This window comes from Trachymyrmex cornetzi, unplaced genomic scaffold (assembly GCF_001594075.2).
Source record: "Trachymyrmex cornetzi isolate Tcor2-1 unplaced genomic scaffold, Tcor1.1 scaffold412, whole genome shotgun sequence".
In the NCBI taxonomy this organism is placed as follows: domain Eukaryota; kingdom Metazoa; phylum Arthropoda; class Insecta; order Hymenoptera; family Formicidae; genus Trachymyrmex; species Trachymyrmex cornetzi.
Window position 1 is genome coordinate 271,301 of NW_017298876.1, and position 14,750 is coordinate 286,050.

The following is a 14,750-nucleotide window of genomic DNA, read 5'->3' on the forward strand; positions in this document are numbered from 1 at the left end:
AATGCTTCTTTCCTTGTTTGACACACATCATAATGTAACTTATATATAGATTCCCTTTCTATAGAAAGAGAAACATAAAGTGTGTTAAACAAGAAAAATTCAGTACTAATTTCACGACGCGAAACAGGTCGGTATTCATAGTCGATTCTTGCTTTTAAGACTTACTCTTAAGTACAATCTTAAGATGTCATAAGTCAATCCGAGGACTGTATTAGCATCTTAAGACATTATTTGGCAATTCTTAGGCTTTTATCGACATTCATAGATAGAGAAGTCGGAGATTCAGAGAAGGAAGGCTGCAAACTGTGCACACCATGTTATTCTTCCACCATGATCTGACCATGAGCGGTTTTGTCAAAACGAGAATATGAAAGAAGGGATATATGTTGTCTCTTTTTATGCTATCTCATTCTAAATTACTTACTATCTTATTCATTCTAACTTACTGAAGTTGACAAAAACGACAGCTTAATCAAAAGTTTGTCATCTTGTGGTTCAGACTGGGTGTTTTCCAGCAAGGACACAGTGTAACACGTAGTGAATTATTTCATCCTTGTTTAACGTTGGCAAACAACAAAGCTGTAATGATTCACTGGCTCAGTTCAGTAGACTCAATAATTGAGCGAGCGCTCGCTGCTATTGATGTATTCTTCAAGGGCTAAAAGTCTAATTGGATAATCTAGAAAATGTACTCTTGCTAGAAAACTCCCACTGTTATAGGATCTTTGTTCCCGCACAATGGACGTGTTCAGATGGTCGAATGTGTATCTTGAAATAAGATGGAAATTGCAAAGTAAACAAAAAACTCCCTAAAATATTTAATAATTTCATTGATCCACACTTAATAAATCTGATAAAATCAACTTATTTTTATATAATAATTTACTTGGTTTCAAGATATATAATCAATCACCAGGCTCGACAGTTGTATGAGTGCTCGCTGTTATTCGTATGTTCTTCCAGATCATCCAATCGAACCTTTAAATCTACAAGAATCAGAGGTATCGACTTAGGCCGGAATCAGACTATGCATTGAAGACTGAGATTGAAAATTAAAGATTAAAATTTCACGAATGAAGACAAAGGGTCTCTCTTAAAGGTATTTCCCCCCTTAATCAACTTTCATTTTTATTAAAATATTAAATAATAAATTATTTCGTCAAAAAATAATTTATACATTCTTCGAATTTCCAAGTGTGGAATTCCACACATGGAAAAATTTCGAATATGGAATACTCCATGTCAACCACACTATAGTCGACGCCCATGACAAGAATATACAAATAGCAGCGAGCGTTCATTCAACTGTTGAGTCTGCTAAATGCGTCCATTCTCACGTGAGGAGAGTCCCAATCGTCCACATCGCCAATTAGGCAACTTAATATAAAATTTGGTGGTGTATTGGAAAGTTTCTAGGCACCGACTGAAATAAACAAATGTATCCAATTAGTATTGTGCGCATGTGGAACCCTCTCTTCACGTGTATTTTCTTTTTCTTTTTTTCTTCGAGACAAGATATCGATTTTTCGCGATAAAATATTAATCAATTCGTTTGTTTTTTCCACCATATCTCAATTTAGATGAAAGAGATATCTGTTCCAGCTCAATTCATCATGTAATACATTAGATACGCGCGAGGGAAGGCAATATGGCGCTCGATTAAGAAAGTAAAGAAATTACACTTTGATCGAGTTACTTGCTTTCGATTATATTCTTAAAAGATCGAGTCAATTAAAGATTTTACACGGAAAGACGAAGACTTTGATTTACTCAATACGTTACATGTGCGAAGGTAGGCGTTCGCAATTACGTTCCTTCCATTTGTCGCGTCCAAACGACCATAATTGCACGCACATGTTCGTTAATCTTTACTGGCTCGGAGTAATTAATAATTAATCATTCGAGTTTGTGGGCGTAATTAGCTGGAATTTAATCGACTATACGGATAAACTGATTCGTTACGTGAGACATCAAAGTAACTAATAACGAATATCAAATATTATTCATTCATAAATACTTTTGAAAAAATATGAAAATGAATATCATTAAATACGCAACCAAACAGATTTCGCCACGTAAATAAAACATTTATCGCATGAATCTGATAAAGAAAAAGAGTTATCGACGTTCTGTAACATGCTTTTCACTTTTGCTGTATTCAATAAAAGGTATTCTTTCTAATAATTGTAATAAGTAATTATAACGTCTTGTACAGCTTTACAAGAAAAATTTTGTCGACATGTACAGCCAGCGAATGAATTTTTGCAATATTTACATTGTTAGATTGAAAGATTAGATTGACAACGACAATGCATCTGAAATAATTGCTTTTCCCATCAAATATAATACCTCAAACTATATTTTTCCCATTGAAAGAAATACTAAATTTTAATAAACATTTGTTAGATAATTCTAAATAAATATTAACTAAATGTAAACATATATTTATAGTGTTTTAAAAAAGCTTTTTTTTAAATTGCAAAAAGAAAACTAAAATTATTTTCTTTTCGGAAAGAAATATAGCAGATCTTACGAACACACACATCAAATTTTTCTATTTTTGGAAAAGGAACCGAAAAAATCCGCGGAAAAATTGGAAAAAACGGTTTTCTTCCAGAATTTTAAAACTATACATTTATTTACGTATTGCATAAATTAAAATTTATTTGGTACAAAAATCATTAATTTGATTAACTATCATTTTTTTATTGAGCAAATATTTATTACTATAAGTAAATGTTTACTTAGTACTATTCAAAGAAACATGTAGTAAGATTTAGTAAATTTTCTTTTCAGTGCATTGGCCGCGTTCAGCAGAATGTTTATTTTGCAACTGTTGGAAGTTTTCTTCGCACTCATTGAATTGTACTTTTAGATCTAAAAGAACAGTTCTATTATCTCAGCGCAGAAAACTTCCAGTAGTTACAAAATAAACATTCCGCTGAATGCGGCCATTTACTTTCTACTGACGAATGTCCTCGTCATAGATAAAATCCAATTCATGGTGTTTAAAGCCATCGAAAATCTTATCAACTAAATTTTAATTATAATATAATATAAACATACATATATAATATAATTTAAATTATTATATTCTTTAACTTTCCACGACTTGAATAACCATTCGTCAAGATTCAGCATCGAGTGTCAACTTCGATATCAAAATATCGTCAATATTTTCAAGCATAGGGAACGGATAAAAATTATCAAATAATTCTCGTTCTATATATCTTGTAACGCTATTAAGAAATTGTTACAACACGTCTTCGAAATAGCAAGCGAATCACCTGTATGACGTCACGTAAACGGAAGCCGGGAACGGATGATTTTTTACCTTGTCCCAAACAACGTAGAGCGACAACCTGATGACGACGTAAAGCGAGGCGAGCGAGAAAGGAAAGGGGACGGCGTGCTCTTTCCTTGAACTCTCGGATGCGAATTCCGCACGCGACTGGCACTGATCGCGAGTAGGAGAGGATCGCCGGCAGGAAAAATGATCACGAACTCGCGCGCGCGCACGTCCAATTTGCATGCAGACGATGTGCGTACCGGCAACTTCACGCGACAGCGGAGTACATACACCGGACGGACGCAGCGGCAACTTCAGGGCGGTGCGTGTTTTTGAACGACTGGAGATGAGACACACGCGCGCGCGCACGCACGTCTACCTCTCTCGATCTGTTTTTTTTTCTTTTTGATGTCGTAATACGATGATAATAGAATGAGACGGAATAAGGACACGCGTCTCCCTACGGGAGATACACACTTTCGACTCCTGTTCCACGCGACCTGTCACCGCGAGAGCCAAGTGCGCGCCCGGGGCAGCGAGGTATGCGTCGTGCTGCGCGCGTATGCGTGCGCGCGCCTGTCGCGTGTCACACAGCCGGTCCTTACCAAGGATGCACCGGCAACGACGTTAATTCCCGGAGCGACTCCGAACGAAGAGAGAGAGAGAGAGAGAGCGATCGCGAACGTGTACGCTACTCCAAGCCCCGCTCGGGCGACCGACCGACCGAACGACCGACCGACCAACCCGACCGTACCCGTGAAAGGCGACTGCGACTTCACTCACTCCAACTACTCGTCTACTCCAAACGCCGCAACCATCGCGGGCGGCGGGCGGCGGGCGGCGGGAGTGGGAGTGGGGGGAGCTCCGTTTCGCTCGCGCTCGCCAATAGCGCGCAGGCGCGGGCACTCCTTCCCCTCCCGCCCCGCCAACTTCACAGCTATCGTGCGGCGTGCCCGGCGAGAGCAGCCAGAGCAGCTCGTAAAATTGGCGGGGGCGGGAACCGCGGCAACTTCACGCGTTACTCGCCAGACGACGCCACCGCACGGACGCGTTCGAGCTTGCAATGCTGGCAATGCTTGCATGGTCAGGGCTGTCGCCTGTCGTCACGTCGGCAACGAAATACATATACGAATATATACCGAAGCGTATCTATTTTCGATATCCGGCAATACCCGAAGCCATCAAGAGCGACCGAGTGGAATCGTAGCTTATTTATAAAATCGATGTATATACACAAGGATTGCCCACATCATCTCTATTTTTCTTTTTATTTTGAGATAGGTGTATAAATACCTACGATAAACATGCATGTAATTTTTTTTTCTTTGATATAAATTCTTTATGTATATTCTTCCAATATTCCTTTTTTATAATTAGAAGCATCAAGTTGCTTATAAAAATAAAATTATAGTTCTTTTCTTAAAGAATAAGATATGTACGTTCTAAATTAAAATCTTGTATAAATTATTGCAGTAATTTATAATTCGCAGTTTAATACAATTTATGACTAACAAACGTTTCACATTAGAAGCACTGAACTACTTATGAAAATAAAATTATAGTTTGTTCTCTCTTCAAGAATAAAATACATAGCTCCTAACTCAAACTCTTATATAGTGTCGCAGTAATTTTATTTACATGCAATTTAATAAAATTTATAACGACCAACAAAATTTTATATCGAAAATTTTTATGATAGTAAAATTAATTTACTATTTTTAAGGAATAAAATACGTACCTTCTCCTAATTCATGATTTTATACAAAGCAATAGTTCATGACACACATGCAATTTAACTTTATCTGATAAATGTTTTACATATGGTACAAATTTATGATATGCATGCAAAGTTTAATAAAATTTATCTTTATTATGTATGAAAATGAACGTTTTACATATGGTGCGAAACCGTGTAGGTACAATAAAAATTAAGCTAAATCGTAGGAATAACTAAGTGACAAACATTAAAATGAGAAAGAAAAAATGAGCGGAAATAAAAAATAGGCACGTTTTCATATGTGCAAACAAATCATCGGATACATCGAATCGTTTCTGTATCTATTTTTCAAATTATTTTACAAGAAACAAAGTCAAGTCTTCGCTTATTAATTCGCAAGATAAAAAAAATTTGTAACACAACTAAACATTCCACAATCTGGTTTTTTAAATGAAAAGTTCATTTAATTTCAGTAGCTCACAGAACTTAATATTCACAAACTCAATTTCATCCATATGTTACACGAGTTTTCTGTATGTAATTAAAACTGTTATGTACAATCGAGTCATATGGTTAAACTTTCAAACTCTGGAATCGTTGCTATTATTTTCGAAACCTTATAATAATCTTCGTGATTCTGACAGGAGGAAAGCGCAAGAAACTTGTGAACCGTGATGAACGCGCGAGACGATTTAATATCTAACTAGCAAATTGAAATTTTATTATACATTTTATATGAATTTGGCCAAATGGAATTACTTTAAGTCGAAAATTACACTGAAGTTTGCCATTTTTCCTTCTTTTTTTATCATTTCAACAATAAGGAACTGTTGATTAACTATTCATAATCTGCGTAATTTTACCGACATAAACGTATATATATGAAGATTAATAAAGCATATTCAATTTATATGCAACAATGAATTGGACTCATATGTGCTGTACGAGATTGTGAAATGAGAAAGAGTTATTTGAAAGCAAATAAACAAAACCTGCCTTTTAAGAAGTACATGACGCGATTCAAAAACGAAAATGAGACAAAAGTTCAACGATGGCGATTTGGTAAAGTAATCGCTCACAGTTGTAAATAATTAAACATGGTAATTGAACAGATTTTCATAAGTTCTCTGATGTTTTCACAATGTTCAAAAGTTGCAAACTACCAAAGACTTCCGTCATCTCGAGCCATGCTATAACGCATCGCTCGCAACACACTAAAATTTCCTACACTCGGCCTAGAATTCATTCTCTCTCCCTGTCTTGTCCGTTTGTCAATTGTCAATGAACATTTGTCTTTCTTTAACTCTTATTTTTTTATCTATATTAAATTATATCTCAATATACTGTTTTATTTATATATCTATATATATATATATCTATGTATATATCACGCCAGTCTCGCCATCGATTTAGTAATCTAGGTACACTTTGTTAACAAGCACTGGACCAACTCTTTCCTCCTCCCGTTTGTCCACGAATCTTAAAATATTCAATATCAATTATCGCTAAATTATGCTGGCTTCTGCGAACCCTTCTTGCCAATAAGTGATTTGTGGATATGTGGAATAACACCTGCAATCAAACAACAATATACATAAATTTCTTTCTCAGAGGAAGTATGTCAGTAATATGAAACAGGTGGCTGTGAAAATATAAGTTGTGAGTAAAGAATACTAGGGAGGAGGTGGACAAGTATATAAAGTTAGGAGAGAACAGGAGTTAATTAAGACATCCGGAGTAAAGAGTTGAGTAGTTTTAGAGAAAAGGTTACGTAATTAGACGCATAAATAGGAGTGCGTGGAAGGATAAGTAAGACTAAGGCAGTTCTTGTAAAACAAGTTCCCTTCTGTATTTGTTGAAGTAAATGAAATATTCTATTGTATTCATAAATTTCTTTCTCATTTTCTCACTGGTATAAAAGTCATAAAAAAAATTACTACATGTGTACAGAAACTTTGAACATTATTACATACAAAATGTTATCCCATAAAGTTGATAATTTTCGAAATTATAAATAATTAAGAATAATGAAATTACGTTAATAACTATAGTTAAACATATAATCTACGTAAAAATTATGAAAAGACACGTACCTCCTCCGGCAATAGTTGCCTTAATGAGACTATCTAATTCTTCGTCACCACGAATAGCGAGTTGCAAATGTCTAGGTGTAATACGTTTAACTTTCAGATCCTTTGATGCATTTCCCGCCAACTCCAATACCTGAGAGCAAAAAGAAATTGTAACTGTTTAATGAACCATTCTATAAAAAAATAAAATATATCGATAATAGCTATACAAACAATGAAAATAATAAGCCATAAAAATGATTGTCAGTCAAAGTGAATTACTCTCTCGCGCGTACATGGCAATTTTAATTTCAATAAACGTATATTGCCTTCAATATTAAATATTTAATTAATTTAAAATAAATTCAACTCAAAAATAAAAGCGGGAAAGAGAGCCATGTTTTTAGAGACTGTGACGCCACCACACTTATACTGCCGCGTTTGTAACGGTTTTCTGTCTGTATTTTAATTCTCTCTCTGCCTATGTTCTGTATACAATGTCCACTCCTTCTTTGTCTCCTTCCTGGATTTGCGTCAACGCAAGCATTATTGGACATTAATTATTTAATTACATTGCATAAAATATAAATAGTTGAATAATTAAATGTTGAATAATGTAACTGCACCCTAAGTCTAATTTTAACTAAATTTATATCAAATTTCATTGTTTCCAAATATAACTATATTCAAACTATAATTAACGATTAGATAAAACGTTTTAAGATATTTCTAACGTTTTGACAAACACAATGTACTAACGATAAAAACAATAATACAGTCAAATACATAAATATTTTTCCCTATTCTCACAAGTAATCCCGCCTATTTCGTCGTTATCATTTGTAATTATTTATTATTTGCTTCCTATCTTCCTTTGTCGGCTTAAATTCTTATCTGTATCGGTATCTCCTTTCGTTTAAACTTTCAATTGTCAAATTATCAGCTTGTCATACGAAATACTCGATCTTATGAGATTTCTCGGAACTGAATGGAGTCTCGATTTCGGTCTTGGTTACAATATCAGTTACAATCTCTCGCATTCTCTCTCTCTCTCTCTCTCTCTCTCTCTCACTCTCACTCTCTCATGTACACACACGTACGCATACACACACATGTATGCTCACTTACCTCGGCCGTAAGGTATTCCAAAATGGCCGCGCTGTAGACCGCCGCAGTAGCGCCTACCCGACCATGACTCGTGGTTCTGTTTTTCAAATGCCTGTGAATTCTGCCTACGGGAAACTGCAATGAGAGACGGTGGTATTAGCCCGCGCTTTTCTCACCCCGGGAAAGCGATTTGACGAGAGAGCGATGACAGTACCTGCAGCCCCTCGTCGCCTCGACACCCGGTATATGTTTCTAACGCGTTGAGCGACTTGACGTCACTGTTACGCGCAGAAATGTATGTAATACGTGTGTAGTGATATAAAAAGCTCGGTCTCTCGAAGTTGGACTTTAGGTTCAGAGCGAAAAGGGAACGACTGTTCGACTATCACGTAGTTATGGTAAACTTCGTAAACATCATTACCGGCATTCTATTTTCCAGACGCTGTCAATAATATATATATATATACATAAAGTATAACTCGACTCCGTAATAAGACCGAACTTTTGCATTATATCTAAATTGGATGTTATTAAGGCGCAAAATTTTATTTTGTTGCTTACATTTATTACGATTGGAAACGATATCCCGAAGAAATAATTAAAAAATTGACTGAATTTGTATTTTCAAGTTATATTTTTAAGTTTATATCTTTAGACATTATGTTTTTAAATTTGGACCTTTAAACTTATTTATGTCGAAATGTTTATTAAACAATATTGCCCAAATCTTACAGGAATATTCGAAAAAAATAACTCGATAGACAAGACACGAAAAAAAAAACATGTAAATATGAAACCGTTTTTTCGCAAAATATAAAACAAGTAGAATAACAGCGAAATAAATAAAGCAAATAACGTAATTAAATATATCGTTTGTTACTGACGAACACTAAATGTGATAAAAACATTCCGTAAAAAGACTAATGGTCTCATTATTAAGTAAAACATTCTTGATAAGAGGAATTTCAAATATTTGTAAACTAGAAGACGGAAATAACACAAAAAAACTTATATAAATCTCAATAATTTCGTATTTCACCTAAACTTTCAAATTTTCTGCTCGGAAGATTTGCATTAAGACGCGAAATACGAACAATTTGCGATATAAATCGTATTTAAAACTACGTTCGAGGTTGAATAATTATTTTATACATAATTAGCGAACGAATAATTCGTGACGGATTAAAACTACTTAAATAAAATTACATTTGATCTGAACGTAGCGTCAACAATGTTCTCGATGAATTCACTGCATTTAAGAGACGGTTTCCCTATGAAAGCAGAAAGCGTTTATTTAGGGCTGCACAAAAGAAATTTAATAAAAGCAAATTATAATAAAATTATAATTAAAAAAATAATAAATAACTCGAAATATTAAAAATATTTAAATCACTTTTTTTTCCTCAGAAATATAGCAATCCTAAAATCCAGAATTGTTAAAAATTCTTATTATTACTTGAAGATTAATGCCTGTTCAACTTACTCTTCATCTTTTTCCAATATTTAAAACTAGAAAAAAAAATAAAAATTAATTAAATTGAGATTAAAGTTACTCTACGTTGGTAGAAATGGACATGTGTTTTACAATCAACAATATATATCGTTTTATGTAGCGTTTTGCGATATGAGAATAGAAATCAATAATTCAGTCACCTGACACCACAATTTGATCACCAAATGTTGACATATTAATGATATCGACTTAAGTCAATAATTGCGAGACTCTTTTGAAACTTTCTTGCGGCAGGGTACGGGACACCCTGTATCTTAATTCGCCACTGAGGACGCGTCTAGTGACTTCTGCCGGAACTTTGCGTCAGTACCGGTCGAACGTTTTCCGGACGGATCGACTCGCGTCTACTATCCATTCATATGACATCCGGTCGTTGTCGGTCACGGCGTCGGTAGCCTCTCTCTCTCTGCCTCTCTCGGCTCTCGACTCGGAATATCGAGCGATAAGCGACGGCACGGATTTCCGCGTAACCGTTCCATAACACAACGCGGCCGGGATGAACCTCGGTCGTCCCATCCGTCCTCTTCCGCGAGGATCGTCGCCCCGGGAAGTCGCGTCTGTCCGCTCGTCGCGGAACGTCCCGGGCACATTCCGCCTCGTCATTTCAACATTCCGCGTCGTTCTCCGCCGAGAGAGAAAAAGAGAGGGAGAAAGGAAAATTCCCGCTCTTCTCTCGGCTCTGTTCGCGGAACCCGCGCGAATATCAGACCTCGTCCCGTTCTCACGCTACGAATATCGAGCGGTACGATTTGGCTCGCTCTTTCTCTCCTCTCTCTCTCTCCTCTCCGTCTCTATCCCTTTCGCCCTGTCGCTCCCCTCTCTCTCTCTCCCGTCGGCTCTCCGGCTTTTGGCACAAAGTTTCGTCATCCGACGCCTCGAGACGCGTTTGAGAACCTCGCTCTAGCTCGTCCGCTCTCTAAAATTCTCTCATTCTCTCGTTCGAAGATTCTCCCGTGCGGTGTAAGTGGCTAGTCTTTACTCCCCCCCCCCCCCCTCTCTCTTCCCTCTCCTGTCTCAAACGCGGTCGATATTGTTGCACAATAATTTTGTCACCGCCGATACCGGGCTCACAATCGACAACATGTCGAAATATCGCGTTTCTACAGAGATTCTAACTCGTAACAATGAGAATTTGTATGGTGTACGTCAAGTTTGTCAGAAAAAAATTCGAATCATACCCCAAGTCGAAACACAAGCTGTATCTTCACGCTCATCTATTACAAACCGAGACTTCAAATCTTTAATCGTTCGCTGCACGAGCGACACACATTTTTGTTGTTACAATCGTATTGCGTTTAATTCGGCTAAGATCACTCGATAGAATCGGCTATAACTTTTTTATCTTTCCCGAGACGCGTCGCGAATTTTCACAAAGAGCACCGTTCGACGAGAATCGTAAATAACCGGGAATATCTGGGCTATCGAGACTTGTTGAATATGCTGAATTTTTGCGCGATCTTGTACGTACTCCAAAGTACGACGAAAGTATAATTAATTCCTGCTGGCGAAGCGTAGTTTCGGAGTATCGTTTCGCGGAGAAGTGGCTCTAATCTGTCTTTTTAAGAGTGCGTGGTGTATCGAAGTAATCTTATTTGCCAAATGTTATTGGCGACAGAATTATCGGGCAGAAATATCGATTTGTAATCTAGGAGCCCATTTCGGTCCCTCGTTTGCATTAATATTAAAGCCCAGTCCATCGTCATTGTAAGACCAACTTTAATCTCTATTTAAATTACTCTTTTCTAATAATTAGAATTAGAAAAAAATTAGTTAAACCAAAATTAATTTTAATCTATGTTAGGTCTATTCGCGTTGATTAAAATCTCCAAAAATTTTTGCACATAAAATAAGATAAATATATTCGGGTATTAAAGAGAAAGAGAGCGAAGATGCCTAGTACAAAAAAATGCAAGCAACCGCAAACATATCTATACGTAAAAATGAGCGTAAGAATTACAAAAAGGTGAAAATTAAGTTAAATTTAAATTAAAAATTAATAAATCGTTTATTGAAGATTAAAATTAATCTACTTGGTAGAAACGGGTATAAAAATTAGAAAAAGGAAAAGATAAGTTAAATCGAAATTAAAATTAAATGACATCGATAGAAACTGGTCTGAATCAGCTAAATGTAAGCATACGCGATGCTTGTAAACAAAGATTCGATCGCATTCAACACAAACAAGGATTTTGCTCATTGATGTGACACTTTGAACAGACATTTTTAGTCAACATTTGAACGACGGATCGTGATTACAATTGAGAATTTTAATCACGATTGTGGAAACGCGGTATGTCGATAATATATCAAAAAATCAACTAGAACTTTTAATAAACAGCGATAACCAACTTAATCGCGGTCATGTATTTATATTTTTTTTTCGACGAGAGGACGTATATAACTTTCTGTAAATCTCTAATTTTGTTAAAACGCATTGTATTTAAATTAAACGAGAATAAGAGAACAGTTTTTGTTTGAACAAAATATTTTTGTTCAAAAAACACCGCTGCTTTCATTTTAATTCATCTGATGATGAAAATAAGATACTTTTAATGTTTAACTGCCAAGTTACTTAATGCAGATGGTTTTGCAATGACAAGCCGAACCAAATACGATGTGAATTCAAACTCAATAAACAGACATTTCGAAAATAAAAAATAATAATAAATAACGTCATTACTCGCTACGTTTATTTCCGTCCTGTATTACGTAATTTCGGTTTTATTTGACGAAATTTTGTTGCATCACGGGAGTGCGTTGACACTTGACACTCACAACGCTCGTTGAATATTTCATCCTTGTTCATCAAATGTTAAGCAAGGATAATACTCGTGAGCATTGCGAGCGTCAAATAGAACGCACCCTGATCGTCAAATTGCATCAGCGAAAATTGCATTCCGCGTCAAATGGGCAACATTCCTCGGATCGTTACGGAGAAATGAATGAAATGTACCGGGATAATATTTTCAAAACGTGCCCTTTATTAGTTGATAGTAAACGATAACCCAGTATAAACGACAAACGATCGATCGACATATCCAGTAATTAGAAAGCAACACCACCCACGCGACGACGTATCGCGATCGAGGAAGACGAAGACCGGTATTTGTGGTCAATTTTTATATTTAAGACTGTGTCCTAAGTACAGTCTTGAGATACGAGCTAATCACAGAGCAATGTATTTCAAGGCTGTATTTAAAAAGTTGTCTATACAATGGGAGTAATATGGAGTACTTTCCATTTGATGACACGTCTCGACACAAATGTCGTTCATCTTTGTCACTCTTTGAATGTCAAGAAGGATAGAAGGATAGAAGGACGCTTGTATCGAAACTTGTGTTATCAAATGGAAAGCACCCATGGTGTAGTAAATTGTGTATAAGAAATGTGCATAAGAAATCGACCAATCGCAGTCAAACGTGAGAACGATCTGTGATTGGTCAACTTCTAACAGCTGACGGTGTACTACACAATAATACTTCCATTGTAGATGGTCCATAAAGAGTCGTTTGTCTACAATAGATCTGTTCGCGCTGTATGTACTTTTTGCACTCTGTATCTCCGCGCTTTCTCTCTCTTCAACGCCACATATATATATTTATCTCCTTTTAGCGGAAAAATTTTCAAGCAATATCAACAAACCTACTGGTAATAATATGGTGTAGTAAATTATAACAGTAAGGAATCGAATAATCACAATAAAAAATTAGAATTGACTACGATCGATCAATTTCTTCAAGTTTAATGCTCACAATATTCCTCCCATTGTAGACAGCCAATAATAAGACCACCTTAAACACAAGAAGGGAATATCGGCGATTCATTTGAAATTCGCAATTCTCGCGCCTCCTCGATCGGGCCGTCCGATGCGGAATCATACGATTCCGCGTCCCGTCGACGCGACGGGGAGCTTAAGTCAGCGAATAAACGCGACGGCACGCACGATCGATGGACAGCCGCGCGGTCGCGACGAACGTAAATACGATAAAAACAAGCTCGGCCGCGCGAGTATCGATGACAATCGTCGCGTCGATCGCGGGGCGATCGCTCAGGGACGGACGGACGGGGAAACAACAAACGAACGGCGTAACGGCGAACGGATACTACGTCTTCGGCTTGTGTCAGTTGGAACATTTGGAGGCTCGTCCGCACCAAGTCGGAAGTTTGCACCGACCGCTCTGTGGTTCGCGGCAAAAATTGATTCTCGATTTACAGCGGGTCGCCGGGTCCGCTGCGGGGCTAAGTAATCTCCCGCCGAAACGATCCCGGGCAGTGAGAGAGAAAGAGAGAGAGAAAGGTACGACCCGGAACGCGAGGCAAGCCGGTCGGTCACGTTTGAAAATTATCCGCGTACGATACGCGACGAAATTCGAAAAATCAGCCGTCCCACGGGGACGTTTCTGAAAGGTTCAGCGTGGCGTGGGTAGAGCGAGGTACGCGGCATCGCGACGCGTATGTAACGACGTATCCGGGCACGCGACGTGCCGTGGAAAAGCGCTTCGCCGGCCGCGGTGTCGAGACCGTCGAGAGTCGGCCGGACTTTTCGCGCCACAACCATGATGATTTAACCTGCAAAGCCGCGAGAGCGCACGAGATGGAGAATGCGAGGAGGTCCTGAACGAGATGCCATCGAGGAAAACACGCGTTACTGTCCAGGGAAATCGATCCTCCACCGACGTACGTTAGCCGCGTCGAAACGTCTCACACGACTCACCTGCAGGCCGGCCCTAGCCGAACGCGAGACCGCCTTCGCCTTTGCCTTGCCAGAGTCCTTGCCCGCCTTACCGCCAGCCTGTTCGGACACGAAAATCACAGGTTAATTCGCAAGATCCAGCCGCGAAACTCCGCCAGTCGACGAAGGAGGGTCCGCGGCGTGCGGGGACGCCGACGGTAGGCACGGATGGCCGTCGTGCGCGTCAAAAACTCGCGGATACTCACCATTGCGCGACGTGGATATTCGACACTTCACACAGCACGAAAGACTTACGAGCAGCCACGAACGACGCCGTCTAAACGCGACGAGCCCGCCAAATGCGCTTGGCGCTGCGGGCGCGT

General features: G+C 38.0%; 2 protein-coding genes across 2 annotated transcripts in view; both read right to left on the reverse strand.

The window, feature by feature from the left end:
* The window catches only part of Cad87A (cadherin 87A), a 257,421-nt gene extending 253,375 nt beyond the window's left edge, over nucleotides 1-4,046 (reverse strand). Inside the window, exon 1 of the mRNA XM_018512442.1 lies at nucleotides 3,895-4,046. The gene's annotated coding sequence lies outside the window, so the exon portion shown is untranslated. The remainder of the gene's footprint in view (nucleotides 1-3,894) is intronic.
* Nucleotides 4,047-5,040: 994 nt separating this feature from the next.
* Nucleotides 5,041-14,717, reverse strand: His2Av (Histone H2A variant). The gene is made up of 5 exons (XM_018512484.1): nucleotides 14,634-14,717; nucleotides 14,410-14,487; nucleotides 8,204-8,317; nucleotides 7,100-7,229; nucleotides 5,041-6,578 (listed from the first exon to the last, which is right to left on the reverse strand). The coding sequence occupies exons 1-5, from the start codon at nucleotides 14,634-14,636 to the stop codon at nucleotides 6,517-6,519; spliced, it is 387 nt and encodes a 128-aa protein (XP_018367986.1). The 5' UTR covers nucleotides 14,637-14,717; the 3' UTR covers nucleotides 5,041-6,516.
* Between the last annotated feature and the right edge of the window lie 33 nt (nucleotides 14,718-14,750).